Below are 21,719 nucleotides of genomic sequence, written 5' to 3'. Positions count from 1 at the left end.
TTTCGTACTCATTTAACATATTATATAAATATTTAATTAAAATAAAGTATAGCAAAAATTATAATTATCTATTTTACTAAATTCTTAATAAATATAATTATTATACCTGTCTAGTCATGGAATACAGTTTGTAGCATACAGCACAATATATAATAATTGTTTGGAAAAAATATATATTACATATTATTTATTCTTTATTTTGTGAGCTATGTATTAATTTATATTCTAAATAATTTCCACAACAGATAATTAAATTTAAAACTACACATTTTTATTGATTTGCATCCTTGCTAATACCAACAGCAGCTGCTCTTACGATACGGTCATGTAATTTATATCCAATTTGGGAAACTACAACGACAATACCTCCTTCTTTGCCTTCTACAACCTATATCCAAACAAAATAATATTAATTATTTACAATTATTATTTTATTTAATTACACCAAATTACCTGTTCAAATAAAGCTTTATGCGAATTGGGATCAAATTTTTCATTTAAAGGATTTATGGACATTAATCCATGTCTCTGGAAAATCTAATAACAGATACAATTTTTTTTTTAATAAACAGATTATGAATTAATTATTAATGTATATGTTTAAAAATGATATATTATTTGTGATACTAACTGTTTGTAATTGTGATTCAGTAGTCACCAAGCCTTCATATAAATGTTTCAAATGTGGATTACTGTCACTTACTTCTTCTTTCGGTACACATTCTGTAGCTTTACTTAAACTGTCTGCAACCTAAAAAATTAAAATTTCTACTAATGAACTATAATAGGTATTTTAATGTTTTAAAATTAAAACGTCATTTTTACATCTAGTAAATCTTTACAAAATCCTTGAATTGCATAAATTTTAGCATCAGCAGTTTCTTTAATTGTACGTTTACGTATGTTTTCTGTCTCAGCCAAATACCTCCTAACCTTTTCCTGATTAAAAAAAAAAAAAAAAACATCAGTAAGAATCATAAGGTTAAGGATCAATAAGTATCATTAATATTTTTTTCTATTTGTATTCTGTATTCTATAAATAATATTTGAAACATACAGTTAAATTTTTGTTTTCGTCAACTAAATCTTCATTTTGTTTTACAAGGGCTTCAATATCAATTTTTTCTTTACTTTCTTTTAATGGTTCTTTAGCATTATCAGCTGCAGCATCTGACACTTTACGATGAAGAATGTTATAGCCTATAGCACCATTTATCCTGAACAGTAAATAACAACGATTAGGAATTTACATTCATATAAATAATTGAGATTCATCAATAATCAATATACTAACAAATATAGTTCAACTTAAATAAAAGATATTATTCTGAACAATAAATAATAGACCTACAATATCTTTAAATTCTTTATACTACCCGACTCAGTCCAAACACGATTTAATCTTCCAACTTTTTATTTCTAATCAAATAGAAAAAAATATCTAATAATTAAGTACATAATATAATAGATTAGGTTACAATAAATATATAGGTACCAATAAGACTGAATTTTCAACATATTTCTTATATTTTGGTGACTGTTAACCTTGATACTTTTTAAATATTAAATTGACCATTTCCTGACTTTAAACAATGAAGATTATTAGAGAAATATTCAATGGTTAATTTATGCAACTAAAATTCTGTAACGTGATTGCTACCTTTAAATCTTATAAATTAAAGTTCACAGATTGAGAAACTACATTATGTAGGTACCACAGACTAAACGAATGGCTGCAATTATGTAGTCTGATGAAATTAAACTTACCTACATTCCGTTGCCAAAGAAGTACTCAAGATAGATCTACACATGCGGAACGGATAATTTAAAATTGAAGTCATTTTGGTTGAAAAATATTTTGTAATTATAAGCTAGAACTAAAATTTTGTTTTCCAAGAATGAAGTTTCAGATCTCGGCTTCAAAAATATAAAAAAAAAAATAGAATAGAGATTAGAGACGTCGGCGTTCAAACCGTTCAGTGGATAGTGATTCAGCGATCGCCAATCAGCATGCGGTTTTTTACATTCACAATACACCTAAAGATTACACCATTTAAATTTTAAAATATTAATATAATAATAATAATAGTTGATTACTGATTAGCAAACCACGGAGGCCAAACTGCATAATCTTGTGTAATATTATAATCACAAAATGTGTTCCGGAGCTATAATCTTATTGTTTGTGATATCCAAAAATCCTTATACTGTTAGTTGTTACTTGTTAGTACTTGTTACTCGATGCCTTATTTTGTGCTTGTACTCGAGAGTACGATATGACATTATTAAATATTAACAATATTATTATTTTTTTTTAGTTTTATTTGTTAGTCGGTGTTTGTAATGGATATTTTATGTGTTGTCGTCTATGATAAATCATAGTAATAAAGGAGTGGCCCTAACCGCGGTGGACAAATGATGGCTTGGGTCATATGTAGATTATGATCAAAGGTATACGGTGTCGGTGTGTATAGATATTTGTTCCAAAACATATTTGTTCCACTAAAATTATATCACAGAACATGCTGTCATAGAACAACATAACATAGGTCACTAGGTCACAGATATGTATAATAAATGTAATTTATACATATATTTTGTGCAACATAATGTGTTATTTTATTGTATGCCCTTGTTTCCACAAAATCGTCTTCCAATATTATTACTCGTTACAAAAAATATTTTTCCAACATTGATTATAGTATAATATTCTAAAATCAATCAGTGGCGACTTGTTATAAGAATACTAGGAGCCATGACGCAAAAAAGCGATTGCTCCTGCCCCGAAAATGGAAAAAAAATGTTCCAAGTTGAACAAGTTTTAATCATAACCAGAATCAATTTTATGTTATGAATTATGATTGATCATTCAAGTAAGAAAAAAGTGTATCTATATTCTATATCATAAACTGTAAAAGTTGATGAAAAATCTAACTAAACAAGAACCTAAAAATATTACATGGTTCTAGTAAATTTAATTGGTGGGTGGGTTGTTTTTTCACTTGCTCCTCGAGTTTTGAAGACTCATGCCGCCATTGAAATCAATTTATCAATGCCCCATTGCGTCCAATAACCACGTTTTCCGTATAATATTTTCTCCAATAGCCTTTTATTTTGTTTTAAACATTTGTGGAACATAAGACCATTGGGACAAATGTTCTGTGGGACAAAATTCTATTACTTTACAAATTTTGAAACACTTCGGCTACGTTTTGTCGATTGTGAGAAATATCAAATAGGAGTTTATCTTTTGATATCATCGATTTGTGTTTGTTTGATAATAAATAATTCTTGTGCACCAACTACCTGCATCAGCTACATCAACATCAGCATTCAGCAGCTAGACTCGGTATTACTTCTATTACTGCCTAGACAGGCATTACGTTCTAATATAAATTATACACGTTCTCGGAAAGTTAAACCTTGTTATTGATAATATATTACATTGTTTTTCAACTTATAATTGAAAAGCTTCGAACATGGCTAAAATGGATGTGGTATCCATTATTGGTAGTTATTAGAATTCGAGAATTCGATAAGTAACCGTTTCTGGAACTGCATATTATGTTTTAATCTCGATACTCATTTTTAGTGTTTGTATGTATTCTATACAGTAAAAAATATTACATTTTTAAAATAGTGATTACCTAGACATAATTTTACTGAATGTATGTCATAGGTACTTTATTATGTGAATTATACGAATAATAGCTATAGCCAAAATGAATAGTCAAAATTTTACATTAGCTGAAAATCTCATACCTTCCTCGTATGTCCAGCAAGCAGCTAGCGCTTTGAGAACGAGAGAGAACTTGGCTAAAACGTTAATGGAACAAGTATGTTGAATTAGAAATTAAAATAAAATTATACATAGATGTATAAGTAAGCAATACTATGTCATTAATATTTTTATTTCTATACTTAAATGTCTCAAAACTCACAACAAAATAAGAATGAATGAGTTTTCATTAACTAATTAGTTTATATTTTATTTAACCAATAATAAGAACTATTTGGTAATAAAGTACTATACAAACTTACAAATTGCTCATTAAGAATAATAATTTAATTAAGATTTATTATTTATTTACTTTTTTTACTGATTAAATGTTTAGTTTAGAAAATGTCTTTAAATCATCTAATATAAATGAATTTGCTTAGAGTATTTAATAAATAAATAAAGGACTCAATTCATTTCTACCATTATCAATTTTAAACCTCTATTACATGTATTTAAGTTATTATCTAATTTAATGTGTATCATTTTAAATATTTTGCTGCAAAGGAAATAAATTTAAAATTATAAATAAACTTTATTTACATTTTTTTATTGTTTATTGATATCTTGTTTTTATTAGCTTTTTTTCTTTATTATTCTTACCAGGGAAGTATTAGGTCTATTATTATCAATAATTAGTTATTATTTTGGTAATATTTTTATTTTACTTGTGATATATTTAAAATTAAATCATAACGCAATATTATTTGATTAGAGAAAATGGCCAGATAATGGATGGGACGATGCAACTATTGAAATGTTTCTATCAAACTTAGCACTTATGGACAGTAATAACTTTAAAGAACATGCTGGGGTTGGTGAACGAGAAGGACGCATAGCTTGTAATTTAGTTGCAAAACGACATTTTCTCATGACTCATGGAATTGGCAGGTCAGAAAATATTGCTGAAGTTCAACCTAATGCCACAGGATCCAGTTTAATGATAAAATTAGTGAACGCCATGCTCTTAGAGTCTATCCGTTTTATGGGTAAATAAATTTATTTAATAATTACATAGGCAAATTTTATCATAAATGTATCAAAAATTATTGAATGTAACAATCATCAAGATTACTACTTATTTATAGTTAATACATTTTATTATAATTTAGGAGTAGCAAGTGCAACTGGTTGTTTTATGGTTCCAATGGCTACTGGAATGAGTTTGATGTTGTGTATGTTAACTTTAAAACAAGATAGGCCTGGAGCCAAATTTGTACTATGGTCTAGAATTGATCAAAAATCATGTTTCAAGTGCATCATTACAGCTGGCAAGTGAAAATCTCTTAGATAACAATTTTAGGAACCAATATTAAAATTATGATTGTTTATTTTTAAATAAATCTATATAGGTCTGCAACCAATAATCATTGATCCTATACAATGTGGTGATGAATTACATACAGATGTACCAGCAATTGAAGCACAGTTATCAACACTTGGATCAGATAATATAGTGTGTGTCCTTAGCACAACTAGTTGTTTTGCCCCAAGAGTATCAGATTCACTTGAAAAGGTTGCTTGTCTTTGTCAGAAATATAATGTACCACATTTAGTCAATAATGCTTATGGTTTACAATCTACCAGACTGATGCACTCGATTCAAGATGCTTCTAGGTGAATAATATTATATAGATTTGATATGTTGTTTTTTGTATATAATTTATCATACATTTTTTTTTTTTTTTTAGAAAGGGAAGGATTGATGTTTTTGTTCAAAGCACTGATAAAAACTTTTTAGTTCCTGTTGGAGGTGCTATTATTGCTGGATTTGACAAAACTATTTTAGATAAAATTACTAGAAATTATCCAGGTATAATTATTAACATTATCATTATATTAATTAATATTTAATAACAATTTAATTTTCTGAAATAATTAGGAAGAGCATCTTGTAGTCCTGTTATGGATATCTTCATAACATTACTGTCTTTGGGTACTAATGGTTATAAAGAATTAATAACACAACGTAAAGAAGTACACCAACATTTACGGAAAGAACTTGGAAAGATTGCAGCAAAATATGGTGAACGTTTATTGGATATACAAAATAATCCTATTTCCATAGGTAATGTAACATCTTAACTGTAAATTACAAATGTCTAACAAGATAATCATTTTAGCTATGACATTGACATCATTAAGTGTTCCAAATGCGACTGAAACTGATACAAAAAAATTAAGTCAGCTAAGCTCAATGATGTATATGCGCCATGTTACAGGCTGCAGAGTTATATCATCAGTTGAAGTCAAAGATATCTGTGGTTATAAATTTGATGGTTTGTTAATCTTTATTCTCTAAATTAATATATACATAATTTAAATTATATTATTTATTTGTATTTTAAGGTTGGGGGGCACATAAATCCAACTACCCTTGTCCATATATTACAGCTGGTGCCTCAATAGGTGTTAAAAAGTCTGATATTGATTTGTTTATACAAAAATTGGATAAAGTTATCGCTAGGTTAAGAAAATCACCTCCATCCAATCTGGAAACTCCATCATCATCTGAAGGTAATGATAACACATCAATGCGACGAACTGCAACAGTTGCATCTAGCTATCGAAGCACAGTAAATGGAGTTTACTCTACTGGAGATGGCAGTACATCAACTTCACGCACGTCTAGTGTTGATAATTTACGTAAACATTGATAGTTATGTTTACATTCTAGACATTATTTAAACTACATATTATGTATGTTAATGTTCTATTTTAGTCAATTTTTGCTTGTAGAGCAGAAAAGGGATCTCTGGAGCAGTTATATTTTAAAATATTCAATATTAAATCCTTAACTCTTAGTAGTTGGTTATTTTATACGGTTCAAATTATAAAACTATTAGATAATGCCTTTCACCATGACGTGTTAGGCTTTCTAGTAAATATTGTATGAAATTATGTTCAGATGCCTATAGACTGAATGACTCAATAATTCTATTCATTTATAATGAAAAGGAAAGCTTAAGTTTTAAATTTAATTAAGATAATATTTTTAAAAACTAAAAAATCTAGTCATAGTATAAATGGGTAAAACATTAATGTTCCTCATAAATTGTGTGAGCAAAGAGAAATTTTTTTCCCTTTAATGAGTATTATGATTTCTTATAAATCTGGATGATTTTTAGTTGTACACATTACTATTCAATAAAAATGTATTATCTTAAAAAATACCTTCTAATAAATTATTGAAATTATTATCATAGATAATTTTGTTTATTTGGTATGGGCTAAATACACATTGAATTAACATTAAACAAGATATTGATACTTGTTTTACTTAAGTACATTTTTTGCTCGAATTGTATTTTATAAAAAATTTAATTAAGAGTTATTTTTATTTTTAAGATCAATTATCTTCATTCATATAAAACAGCTTAAAGGTAATACTAAAATTGAATAGATGCTAGTTGTTGTCTTAATTACATTTTTACATTTTTTTTTTTTTTTTTTACTCGTGTAACACTAAGGCACAGTAGATTCAAAATTTAAATACATTTAATACATGCATCAAAGGATCAGAAATAGATTTATGTATTTTTTAAATTTAAATTGCTTTTATATATTTTAAATTATATTGAGGTACTGTAGCTATTCAAATTAAGTGCAATAAAACACTATTCTGAGGAATAATGCTTTGAAGCTTAACTTATTAGTAATTGTACTTTAGAATAAATTCATTCCAGAAATCCCTTAAAAGTAATCATATACTACTCAAATATTTTGAAGAGCAAAATTTATAGTCCATTTATAAAGTAATATCAATGTGTTGTACAAAAAATTTAAACATTAATAATTAATATAAATTAAAGGTGCTTTTATGTTTTTTTAGTGTAATAAGAACAATTTTAGGCAAGTTTCCTTTTTTAAATTTTTGTTAATCACATTGCTCAATATTACTAGTTAATAGTTATTATTAGTTATATTTAGTTTATAGTTACATATTCTAGTCTGATGCTTTATTTCTGATAATGTTTTAATATTTCAGCCAGCATTTTGAGTTTGGCGAGTACTTATTGATATAATTAAGGTTGTAAAATATCTATTATTTATTTTATTTAAATTTAATATGGTTTGATAAATATTGAGGTACAAAATGGATTAGTAATATTTATTACAATTTAAAATTTTAATGTAGGGAAAGTTAACACCTTGAATAATACTATATTAATACTTAACACGTTGACTGCCACATGGCCGCCGGCGGTCATCTGTAATTCTCAAATTTTATGCATTTGTGACCGCCGGCGCCCAAGTTCATCATTACTACCACTCCATATGACCGCCGGCGACCATAAATGCATTTGATTTTATAATATTAACTTTTCTATGGCGCTACAATAATGCACTAAATAAGGACCGTGGCGTAGCGTGAATTATTACAATTTTTTTTTGATGTAATACGTTTTTTTCAATTTTTTTTCTATTTTTCTATTTTTTCAAATATTTGGGTATACAAATTTAGAATACATTGAAAAATATTCTTGGTGTAAAACAAATACCAATTGAATGACCGCCGGAGGCCATGTGGCAGTCAACGTGTTAAGTATCATTATTTCAATAATAGTTGTATTGGAAACTAACGAGTTACTTATTAGTTATTATCAATATCTAAAAACAAAAATTTGTTCTTTAATTAGATTATTCACCTTCTAATTTCTATTTAATATTTTATTTTTATTATGATTTTAAATAATTAGAATCCTATTAATAACTGTGATTTTCTAAAAAAAAAACCTCTAAATACTTGGGTTTTAAAGGATATTGTTTTATATTAAGTATCAGACAACTTGTAATAAAATAATTAATTTTATTTGATATACTTAGTGAATTGATAAAAACTGAAAATATGATCTTAGTATTATATTTCCTAAACTTACAATTTTACATTATTTTATATTATTATATAAAATAATGTAATAAATATTACTGAGTTCAAAGCAAATTTGTATAAACATTTAATAAGACATGTTTATAATAGAATATTATAATGTTGTTATGTTAGGTAAAATAAGTTGTGAAAATCTATGATAAACACAAAAGACTGTAATAATAATATTCCTATATTTGAATTATTTGGAAATCCTATTTACTATGATTAAGTATCTTATTTTTGAGTTGTATTTTATTTAGATCAGACATTTTCTCAAATTAGTTTTATTATTTTACCTAAGTTATTTTGCAACTTAGTACTTATTTATTTTTAATGGTTTTACTATTTTATTTTTTTTATATAGAATTTATCATATTTTTATTCTTAATGTTCTAGGTACGAGTACATAGTATATGGTGTGTGTAATTTGTAACCAATGAAAAATTAAAAAAAGAATAGCTAATTTATCAAAAAAAAAGATTGATTATGATTGTATATATCATAACATTTATACAATTTATTTATGAAGTAATAATTATTATTTTTCTTCCAATTTCTCATAGTTTTTATTGTTTTTAATGAAATAATTTTGAACTGAGGTTCTTCAGCTATATTTTTTTTCGCGGTTTATAAATAACAAAAAAAAAAATCATAAGAATATTTATTATTATATAATTTGTTCCATTTAGATTACAATGTAGGTATGGGCCTTATTTATACGGAATAGTGAGAAACAGTAAAATTGTAGTTTGAAATATTTGCCTGTATATTACTAATAATTCCTATGCATACTTATCAACTGACCAGAATAATTTCCTTTATGGAATATATTTGTATTTATTTATAAATAATAATACTAATATTTATTTATTTTTATTTTTAACGCAATACTTGCTCTTTAATTTCTGTCTAGTCAATTTCTAGTCAACTTTATGTACTCGCCAAGCTCTAAACAATAATGTAAAACAAAAATTATTCTTGGATAATTCAAACATTGATATTGAATTACTAAAAGGAGATGGAATAACATTAAAATTAATGTAGGCTGAACTTTTTAATTTAACTAAATATTTCTTCCATACTGTTTAAGATAGAACATTATTTTTTTTTTTATTTATAGTTTTCCATAATGTCTATCTGATATTATAGAAAAATTTAAATTTAAAATTGTAGTCACTGTACATTATTGGCTCAAGTTAATGCATCTAAAGCGATTCTGTATTTGTTTTTGTTTTGTTTTTTTTGTTTTTGTATTTATTTATTTTTTACTAATATTATTCTGTTTCACTATTTCTATTAATTTATTTTGTATAAATGTATGAAATAAATTTTACCATTTTTATTGGACAATCAATTAGTTTGAATAAATATTTTAAATAAAGCATTTCAAGTTTATTTACCGTTTAATTTGCATCAACTTAGCCAAATAATTGTTATCAACAAAAAGTAAAAATAATGTTAAAGAAATGGTGTACATATATTCTTTTGCTTGTACAATTTTTTTTATAACACTGTGCAATGTGCAATAATTTAAAATTTGTAGTATCACAATAATTATGTATATGTTATTTACCTATATTAATATTACATACATTCTGTCCACATTAAGTATTAGTTTGTTGATTTTTAAAGTGACACAAGAACACTTGAGTAAATAAAAAAACCATTTTATTAAAATAAAAATATATTGGATTTTATTTTCACTTAAAATTAGATTTCAGAGTCAAGTATTAGTACACCTAAAATCGAAAAGTGATATCTTCTGGCTAACTGAATACAGTTTTTTACCAACTTCATTAAATAATTATAAAAGCCATTAAATGGCATGAATATTTATTTTATATTTTATTACAAACAATAAACGATTTGTTAACATTTTTTTCACAACGGAAGGTTAACATTTTATGGTTATATTGGTAATAATGATGTTGAAAAACTAATATATTATATTCTAAGTTAGAGGTTGATACTTATGATTGAATTCAATGTCAAGAAATTCTTGTTGATTTGAATAATGTAAAATCTAGAATTTCCAATATAGTTGGAAAATATCTTTTTGACTATTTCTCCTATCTACTTTTGGAATAATTACATCTTATTGTTGTTTGTTTCTAAAACGCGATGAATTCCATGCGATAAACATGTCAAATGAAATAGTTTGTGAAAAAATGCTATTAAACTACTACCGTGGCTTTAACCATATAAGGAGCCGCATCGGTCAAAATTAAAAATAAATTTTCATAATTACACTATTTGGCCAAAATATGTTGTGGGTAAATAAGTAGATACGTAAATGGTAAATGCCATTTAGAATGGTAACGTAAAATATTTGGTCGTCGACAAAAATTACTAAAATATATAAAATAGGTAGGTATCAGTATCTACTTGTTTACTGTTTATCAACTACCTATGTAAAATTATATACTCGTACCATAATATGCAAAATAAATGTTGGGTTATTTAAATTAGAATTATTCTAATCGTATCCAGTACCTATCTACACAATATTTTTTATCAAAATTAAAATAGGTATACCTATCTCATTCCAATTCCAGTAAAAATATGTTTTTACAATAAAATCCATTTCCTACTCACGAGTATAATGACTCGCATAGTCGCATGTCGTAATATTATAAGTAAAGACCGGATTTATATGCATTTAAAATTTTAAAATATACACTTCAAAAGTTTAAAAAATTCACATAAAATGTACAAAATTTCCAAATAATTTTTGATTATTACAGCTGGATATTTATTTATTGTATAATTATAAAATTAAAACATTATTGTTAGAAAAAAATAAACTACAATATTATAATATGTACAATATATTTTATAGTTATGAGGAAAAAGTAGACAACCTGCAACTTGTATTATAAATAAGTTTAAATAGCTATCTATTTACAAATAATGTTAATTATATATTAATTTTATTATTAATACAAATAAATTTTTCAATATACAATTTACTGAACTAAAAAAAAAAGTATTTCTTTAAGTATTTTGATAATATAATATACTCGTAAGAGGACGACAATTAAATATAATAATATTATAGGTACCTATATTGGCACGAATAAACAATTTTTATCCTGATCTACTAAATCGCAGAAATTTTTTAGTCACTAATTTATGATTGTCCCAGTCACAGATGACTCTCTATCCGTAGATGAATTAAATAATTGGGAACGGGAAGTAATTAAAATACTTATATACTGTGGCGTAGCCAAGGGAGGGGGGCTAAAGGGGCTATAGCCCCTTCATTGGCTGTATTTTTTTTTATGGTTTTGAAATATTTAAATTTTAATATGGAAATTGTCTTACAAATTATTTAATAATTTAAAATAGTAAATATACGTTATGGTTATGATTGTAACTGCGCCCAAAATACAGGTAAACACAAAATCACACATGTAAATTGCCCCCGAATTTTTATCATGTGTAAAAAGGTGATATGTAAGTTGCACCAGTCACCAGAGTAAAATTTTAAAAGTCAATAGCTATATTTTTGCAAAATTATTTTTAATGTATGCTTAATTCGTTACAGAAATATAATATGAATAATTAAAATTAAAATAAAATTGAGAATTAAAAAATATATAATATTAAAAAGTAAAATAATTACAAATATTACAAATTATAGCATATTATGTAGATACATATTCATAAATTGGTGCTTGATTACTATTATATTTATTAATTAAATTTTGTAACATTTTGCGATTTTTTATAGTTTTGGAATTTTAATTTTTGGTATTTAAAGGGTTCATTTATACTATTGAGTTTGATATATGTTTCTATTTGAATTTCTTTTAACTTTTCTATAAACATGAAAAATGAAAATATTTTTGTTGAGTTATATTATAAAAGCTAGAATTAAAGTGAGAATGAAAAGACTTGCATTAGTGGTTAAAGCTGGTTCTGCTAATGCTATTGAGCTCATCATACTTAAGGTGAATACTGAGTTTTAAGTTGTTGGGCGTAGTTTACATTATACCTTTTTAACATAGATACAATTTCGGGCGCAATTTACGTATGCCCAAGCCCAATACGTTAATGTATACTTATAATCAACGTTATCAAATGTTATTACTTATTAGTATTTTTGTTTTGTTGTTGTTTTTGATTTTCAATAACTCAACTTAATAATATTTAGCCCCCTTAAAAAAATCCTGGCTACGCCTCTGCTTATATATTGTATATTACATTATACAACTACAATAAACAGTAAAAATAATTTAATAATTCTTTATACCTAAGTATAAATTTACAAAATACATAAAATTATCTTACTTAATTTTGGTACCTATAGGTTAACTTAGCTCATAGCTGTACTGGCCAAGACTCAGGGCCGGATCGAATAAATTTGACTCACCGAATTTTTATATCAACATACTACGACCATGTACCATGTATAATTTCTTCAACTTTTAACTCTTAACATATTTTCGATCAGCGGCAACTCATGATTTGAACGGCCCGTCGAGTTTTTACACGGTAACTCGTCGAGCCAATCTATAGCCTTGCGGTTAGAGTGTAAGACTTGTATAAGTAAAAGTAATTTCTTACCATCATATAGAATCGCAATAATTTTTCTATGGTATAAAACTATTCCGGATCTGTGTTTTGAACTTTTGAAGAATAGGAACTGTTGTTAATTTAAAATTGCATTCGCAAGCTAAAATGTTGTAACGATTTATATTTAGAATAAAACAACACATTTTACTTGAACAAAAAGAAACAAGGAAAGTTAAAAAGAGTTGCAGAAAACTTTTAGAAAGTACAAATAACAACAGTAATTGAAGAAACATAAATATTATTTATGAGAATAAAAACTTAAAATGTTTGAAAAATACTTTTTGAACGTAATTAAAAAAATAAAAACAATAATAATAATAGTTTATTAGTTCTTTATATTTATTAAAAGAAAAATAATAAAAAGTATTATTTAGCCAGAATATTATTATTTTATACCTAACTTGCTGTCCCGCCCGGCGTTATCCGGGCAAAAGTCACATCAGGTGAAAACTGAGATTTTTTTTTACATTAATGTAAAAAAATGTTTGTTATTTCTTCTAAGCGGTTGCTAGAATACTAAAAATATGTTTAATTACTTTTTTTTTAATTTAATTTTTTTAAATTAATTTTGTTATAATATATACCATCCCCTATTTCAACCCTATTACAGCCCTTTTTTAGTATTAAAAAGTAGCCTGTCTTTTCTCAGTGTCTAAACTATCTATATACCTAATTTCATTTGAATCGGTTCAGTAGTTTCGGAGCCTATTCATACAAATAATCAAATCTTTCATCTTTACAATATTAGTATAAATTATTATAAATTATAATATAAAATATGAATAAATTTTTTTACGTTTTTATATTATGTCTAGACTCTAGAGTCAATATACGATAATGAGAAAATGAGAAATAATACTAACTATTAAAGTAGGTACTCTAAGTATGAAATAGGTATAGCCAGTGGCGTTGCAAGAGTATGGTGTTGTGTACTTACGAAAGTAGTATTATTATTTTCAAAACATTATTTTCATTATACATTTTAAAATGTGTATGATTTTGTTTATTCATACATACTAGTACCTACACTACGTGTGAATTTAATAATGAAATTATGAAAATGCCAAAATTTTCCATCAGTGCCCCATTAATTATTGTTATTAAAGCGCACATTATTAAGTATATTTGTCAATTTTTTTAATTGGTAAAAAAATGCTTTTTTCCAAGATTGTTAAAGCGTTAACGAGTTTTCCTCCGATAATACAAGTCTAACAAATACTCTACTCTCTTAAAAATACTTAAAATTAGTTTTTTTTTAAAACCATCAACAGGTGGCAATTAATGAATGATTAATAAAATAATTGATATTATACAGTAACTATCTATAGTTAATAGCACATGTATGGCTGTATTTAAAGTTAAACTAATCAAATAAATATAAATATATATTAATAATAAATTATGTGTATCGCATTACATTGTTTGTCCGGCGCATTGTACAGACAATTTGACTACACTTATGCGTAGAAGCAACACATTAATGATAATATTATTATATTATAATGTCTAATCGTAGTGTTTCAACATACTATTAGCAGTTAATTTAATTTAACACTAAGTGTAAGTATACTGTTAGCCGAGACTTTGAGAGCATAATTATAATATATATAGCTGAATGAATATTTTTAGTTGAAACAGAATATTAGGTCCTTTATAATAATAATGTTCTTTTTTGTTAGAATTTGATAACCGTTTAAAAGTTGTATAAGTATTGAAATTGAACAAATAAATTATAAGCATGATTAAAATGTAATTAGTGTAGATTGAGTGACGAGTGTATTGGTACATTTCATGTAAAACCATATGTCGTTTTGGTGCATATAATGTACAACTGCTCGACGATTCACCATTCGTCTTGGTATGTAATTTTCATTGCCATCACACGTATACCGGTCATTCGTGCGTCGACCTCGTGTGTTATCGGTGGTACGCCAGTTTCGTTGTGAATACCTACGACCCGTTTAATTCACCAAAATGAATTAAAATATATTGCAGGACGACGCATCACACCGAAATCGCGCGTCCTCGCCGGTGCAAACGCCGGTCGGTTACCTTGTAATTGTTACATTGTCATGTTGTGCATATTATTATTGTTATCAATGACGTATAAATTGACGTTATAATATCACATAGTCCGTGATACGATGTCAGTAATGTCACCACAGTATTTTGATATATGTATATAATAAATATATATATATCGTCACCATAGCCGCAGTCAGTATCTTGAGGTCAGGGATTCCTAAGTTGCTTGTGTAATAGGGTTGTAGGACACTTTGTACGGTCACCCGGAAAAAATGAAAACCGCGGACAGTTTGTACTATTTCAGGTAACAAAAAATGTTGAGACATGAAATGTTAGACATAATTTGTTATAACAAAACACAGGTAGTTAACAATGTTAACATACATAAATAATAATAATAATAATCAGGGCTAGGATTTGTATGCAATAAAAAAATTCCTATGTAAAATATACATTTTATTTACCAAAATATGCAAAATATATGCATTTAAATTGTTATAAGATAAACACAAAAATATAGTTACAAAAAAATATTTATTTATTGAAATACATCAGTGATTGGCTGTTTGTCTTAATATAATATAATTGAGAAATAAAATAAAATAATTTAGAAATACAATTTATAATTCACATTCAATAGTGGAAATATTTTTAATTTTATGTTTGACAAAAAAAAAACCAAGTTTTATATACTTTAGTCAGCAGGGCTAGAATTAAATACGAAATATTAATATTAAATTATATATATTAAATACGAAATATTAATATTAAATTATATATATTAATTACGAAATATACTATAAAACATGTATTTTTCGCAATAATATTCATTTTATTCAATAAATGTAATAATATGCATTTTATCCAAAATATGCAAAAACATGCGAAATAAAAACACCACCATTTCCATAGCGTACAAAACATCCGTGATCGAATTTCACCAATTTATTATTAGTTATCACCGTACAAAGCGTCCGCGATATGCAACTCAAAGATAGTACAAACTATCCGTTTACTACGTAAAAGTGCTTTACAAACCAAAATATATGTTTATTTTGAAAGTTATAAATATTAGTATAAATATACTATATTATTATAAAAAATAATTATAATATTGTTAATAAATTAATATGATATACTATATACTATAATATAATATGATATATTATAAATAACTAATAATGAATCTAATCAAACTTGGCGTTTCCGTTAATGTTGTATTTCAGTACTTACATAAAGTGAACGACCACATTGTGAAAAAATTTCACGATGTAAAATTGGAGTGACCATTTCATGAAATATTTTCGAATTTCACGAAGTGTTAAAAATCTGTTTCCATTTCATGAAATGGTCATCTTTTCATGAAAAAATCGTTTTCACGATGTGGCTACGACATATATATAGTATGAATCTCGTTCAGTAATTTCTTCGTCGAGCCACCGTAACAATAGACATCGTCATTGCACTGAAAAACATCATGCTCATCATTATTTGTGTGTTCTCGTAATTCTAAATCGGCTATATCACACGATATTTGTTTTTTTTATTTTTTACTCTTACAATATCTTGTTGAAATGTCCCCGACACCGACATCGTATTTTTGTAAGATCGCAGAATACCATTTATGCGACTTGTATCGGTTGCTTTATCGCCATTATCGGTCACGGTTTTGTTTTTATGCGTCTCCGATTGCTTTCAACTGTTCGTCAACCTCCGCTTGTGTTGTGACTTGTTAACGTCGTACACCTGCAGGACGTTTTTATTTTGACATGCGTCTGAGTGTGGCACCGCTTCATGGCCAGCTACTCAACGCTTTAGTACGTTTTTAATATTTATATCGTTGTCGGACGGCTTCTTCGATGGCTGTTCCACCGCCGCCCACCAACTTTCATACTATTTGTCGTTACCTTTGTACGTGCAATGCAGTACAGTCTTGCTCCAACTATACTGCTATCTACGACGTTTCGTGTCCATCAAGCAGTAGGTCGCATTGTTACGTAACGATTAATTGTCGGACTCTCATAAATTAATAACGATTGCCATAACTGCTATTGGTGCCGGTACTGCACCGTTGTGGCCTTGTTCACTTCGGTACCGCTAGCCACCGTGTGTCGCCGTCGGACCGGGCGATTATAAAAGGTGGATGCCGTTCGTCTGGCCGTCAGAGAGTTTTACGTGTCATTAACCGAACGTGCGATACCCTCGAACTCGTCAAACCACGGGGTACCTACCGTGAAACGTGCGTTGGTGCCTTTTCGCCAGACTCATCCGTTCCTATATTCTTTCTCGTATTCCCGATCCCTGCATCGCCGTCGTCATATCCGACGGCTTCTGCTAAGTACCACGATTTCACATACGTCGTCGGTTTGTCAAATACTGTGCCGGTCTCATCAATCCACGAAACCATCATGTATCGATAATAATGATATAATAATGATAATATTACTGTCGATGTATTCATTAATAATGACAGCCATTCAGCGAATTTGATATCATTTATGTTGGCTGGTTCATAGACTGCACTATTGCAGTCATATCACAACCCCTCTTGTGTACTTTTTTAATTACTATATCATCATTCTTATCGACCAGTATTAGCAATTAACGCTCTTTTTATTTTTTATAGACGTTTATTTTTAACTATATCACGCGTAATACCGATGATAAGTAGAATATTATATTTTAATATTTTAACGAAAATTTGTATTATTCTGAACTCGTTTTATACGTTTAGCCGGTCTTTTTTTATATGTATATTTTCTTCTTTCAATTCACTCTACGGACATATTTTTCCAATGAAAGTAATTTGAAAAATAATTAGTGTTTGATTCAGTAACCCGAATTCGTCATCATTTACGATGACTATTTGCTGCTAACAATGTTGATTAATCCTTACTCCTTATTACTATAACACCAAAAACCTTTCCAATAATACCATACTAAATTATGATAAACCCAGTAAAGTAAATTTTAAAACCTACTAGGTATCATACATTTTATCTATAGGTAAATGACTGTAAGATTTCTTATGACTGCAAGAGATACTAAATCCTTCAAAATTTTAAATCGATATATTAATATGCGTTTGTATAATATATAATCCGTTGTTTAATTGTACACGGTAGTCATTTCCAGTGCACGGCCGTCACATCTAGTACACTCCTACCAAATTATACGCCAGTTACACTCCTCACACTTGCGCGTAAAATAGCATAATTGTATGTAGCTTCACCACAATTATTTTCTTCTTGGGCCCTACTTATGTGAATAATTTACAAACTAAACTGTATATATCGTTAGGTTAGGCTAGGTAATTTATCTAAATACATTTTGAAAATAGAAAAATAAATAAATGTCATAACTCACGGTATATAACTTTTTGAGCTAAAAAAAGTGGCGATAGATAACGTCATATTGAATTACAGCCAAATTCAAAGAAAATTGGGGATGCATGAAGTGTAAATAAGGGTCCATGACCATGACAGTTATTAAGTAAAACCTAGTTATGTACCTACTTGGCTACTTATACTATATAATATATGTTATTTTAAAAATATATAGACTAATTGTATATTTTCTGTAGGTTTTATTGTCAATAGCCCATTTATACCACGAACCTATTTTACCTATTTACACCATTCATCTACAGCAGGGATGGGAAACTAAAAGTTATTAGAGGGCAAATTTTTAGAAAATTAAAATTTAGCGATCCAAAGTATAGAGAGCAATAAAAAGGTCATTAAAAATATGCATTTTAATTTAGCATAAACGTAGCATAGAGTATAGACGATTGACTTTGAAATTGTATGATGTAATTTGAAAATGTAGCAATCCAGTTTTCCGCCCTTGATCTACAGTATTGATTCAAAAAATCCAAAGTTAATAACTCTATTATTTAATTCAATATAAATATATATATTATTATTATTTTTATTATTATAATTTAATAATAATAATAATATGATATGTTTAATGTTTTCGGCTAAAACAAATTTAAATCAAGTATCATATTATTAATAGTAACATGAATTATAATATAATTATAATAACATTTTAAATACGTCATAAATCATACTTATAAATTATATCATTGCAATTAAGCTGAGTGGTTTGTAGTGAGCCGGACTCAGTGAAGATAGGCTTAGCACGATTTTACGACGAAGTCCACTTTGTCGTAGGTTTGATTCAGTATAGCGTTAAGTTAAAAGTAAATAAACAACACATTTTTAAAGTTTAAGAATAATATTTATTTACTGAGACATGTAAAAGCTAGCCCAGTAAGTTGTTAAATGTAGAACAACTCCACCGGTCTATGCGTAATTGTAGTCAAACTATGTCTAATTTAATAATGAAGCTACAACCCTTTTTATACAAAAATATATGGGCGTAGTCCTAAAAAATATTTGTACGCGTGTCATGGTAAACGGGAAATTCATCTATAAGTTTCTATTTCGTGTTTACCATATATTACAATATCGTCATATCGACTATCTAAAAACATCGTGATTAAATAATTAAAATCTATTATATCCCACACAGCAAAATTATATTTTCAAAATATTGTGAAAATATTGTTAGTACAAATTTAAATATTTGATTTAGATTGTTACAATATTTTAAAAAATTGTCAAAATATTTTAGAAACATTTTTTGGCAGGTGATTAAACGATTTCACAATATTATAGCTATATATTTTCATAATATTGTAGCAAAATATTTTCACAAAATTACCACTATATATTTTCACAATATTGTAACTATATATTTTCATAATATTGTAGTGATATATTTTCACAATGTTTAATTTATGCATTTTCAAAATATTTGGTATCAAATATTTCTAAAATCATTTATCTATATATGGTATAAAATAATATTATATTATATATTGCATATATTATTAATGATACTCAATATCTATTATAACAGACAAGTACCACAAATATTGTTTAGTCATCTAAGTATCTAACCAATAAATTATTACAAACGTATGAACCATCTAATAACATAGTAATTATAAGTAATAAAATCTAATTATTAAATTCTAATAGATACAAAAACACGAAAAAAAATATTCTAATCATCTCAAGGTAATAATAATCCCGTGTATGGGATCCCTACACTGCATCTGACTCCTTAATTATAGAGCGTGTTCAGAGGCGCTTTCTATAATTTTCAGGTAGTGTTCTCAAAATCTCTCACCTAGTACACGACTACACTCCTGTTCTACATGCACTATGTTTAGATACCTTAGCTGATAAAAGAACTAATATAAAATATAAATATAAAATTCCTCTAGAGAATTATTGATGGCACTTATGATGCGCCGTGTCTCTCCTATCCTGTGTTCAATTTTGAGCTCCCCAACATTCCACTCACTCCGCTGCTCCATTTTTCGTCCCTTTTCGTACCACCAATTATAGTCGCAATCGCCGCATCGACCGTCTATGCGTTTGGCAAATGAGTCTACCCCCTTTTTGCAAGATAGTTCTGTCTACCCCAAAGCACCAACACTGTTAATCCAAATTAAATGTTCTGTGTATTATTTTGTAAAAAATTATATATTAACTGTATTTTAATAATAATAATGTTGTGTATGTTTCTTTTGTATATCTACCTTTGTAAAATTGCTCTAACGGGCGTTAATTAATAATTAATAAATAAATAAATAAATAACAAGGAAAATCGGATTACTACAGGCTGATGACAGACCGTTTTCACTCAGAATAGTTTTTTGTTTGCAATTATTTATAATTTAATTCAAATTCAACACATCATAGTGTTATACTCATACATTATATATATTACAGACTTACAGTGGCTTACTCAATGGTGAAGTATACCTAATTTAATACGATATTTTATTCTGTAGGTACTAGTGGTACTAGTGGTACGCAGCAGAACGGTTATATCTTTTATCCATTGTTGTAATTTTGTAAATATTACAAATATTACAACAATACAAAACAGAGAAAAGCTTTACATATTTAAAACCAAATAGTATTTACTATTATTTATACATTTTTATTCGTCCTTGAATAATGTTTTCTAAATAAGTTTTCTTTCAATATGACTAGGTACTTTTTTTAAATAAAACTTCATAGTTGCAATCTTGATTGTGTATTTTATAGAAAGGTAAGATGGTATCCAATTAATTTGTAAACAAATTTTTTATAAAATATCAATTTTAAATATAATTAGGTGTATTTAACTCGAAATATGTATTAAAAAATGAAAATGTGACCGGTCATTTTGGTCTATCCTTGAATAATTATTTTACTGATGTTTTGTCATTTTTGCAAACCGGGTCATTTTCTTTAAATCTTGCAGTAGAATAAGTATTAATTGTTACTTACTTATTATATGTGTAATATAACCAATAATGGCTAATTTACTAAATATGGTTCAACCCTAGATGCAACTGGTAATTTACTTTGGGAGTCTGGATTTTAAAAAAAAAAAAAC

General features: G+C 27.1%; 2 protein-coding genes across 4 annotated transcripts; one reads left to right on the top strand and one right to left on the bottom strand.

The window, feature by feature from the left end:
• Positions 1-172: 172 nt before the first annotated feature.
• LOC132921023 (grpE protein homolog 1, mitochondrial) lies at positions 173-2,346 on the bottom strand. 2 transcript variants are annotated; one of them, XM_060983826.1, is made up of 7 exons: positions 2,098-2,346; positions 1,768-2,037; positions 1,058-1,217; positions 826-939; positions 632-751; positions 454-537; positions 173-388 (listed from the first exon to the last, which is right to left on the bottom strand). In XM_060983826.1, exons 2-7 carry the CDS (start codon positions 1,839-1,841, stop codon positions 272-274), a joined length of 669 nt encoding a protein of 222 aa, XP_060839809.1. In that variant the 5' UTR covers positions 1,842-2,037; positions 2,098-2,346; the 3' UTR covers positions 173-271. The 2 variants fall into 2 exon arrangements, with proteins under 2 accessions (XP_060839809.1, XP_060839810.1); XM_060983827.1 differs by lacking the exon at positions 2,098-2,346 and having other exon boundaries at positions 1,768-2,075.
• A 929-nt stretch (positions 2,347-3,275) lies between these two features.
• LOC132921021 (O-phosphoseryl-tRNA(Sec) selenium transferase) lies at positions 3,276-7,593 on the top strand. 2 transcript variants are annotated; one of them, XM_060983822.1, is made up of 9 exons: positions 3,276-3,597; positions 3,680-3,836; positions 4,494-4,767; positions 4,891-5,049; positions 5,131-5,395; positions 5,470-5,591; positions 5,661-5,846; positions 5,902-6,057; positions 6,128-7,593. In XM_060983822.1, exons 2-9 carry the CDS (start codon positions 3,723-3,725, stop codon positions 6,433-6,435), a joined length of 1,584 nt encoding a protein of 527 aa, XP_060839805.1. In that variant the 5' UTR covers positions 3,276-3,597; positions 3,680-3,722; the 3' UTR covers positions 6,436-7,593. The 2 variants fall into 2 exon arrangements, with proteins under 2 accessions (XP_060839805.1, XP_060839806.1); XM_060983823.1 differs by lacking the exon at positions 3,276-3,597 and having other exon boundaries at positions 3,607-3,836.
• Positions 7,594-21,719: the final 14,126 nt, after the last annotated feature.

This window comes from Rhopalosiphum padi, chromosome 2 (genome assembly GCF_020882245.1).
Source record: "Rhopalosiphum padi isolate XX-2018 chromosome 2, ASM2088224v1, whole genome shotgun sequence".
NCBI classification, from domain to species: domain Eukaryota; kingdom Metazoa; phylum Arthropoda; class Insecta; order Hemiptera; family Aphididae; genus Rhopalosiphum; species Rhopalosiphum padi.
Note: the sequence above shows the minus strand (reverse complement) of the source record. Positions and strands in the feature narration are given on the sequence as shown.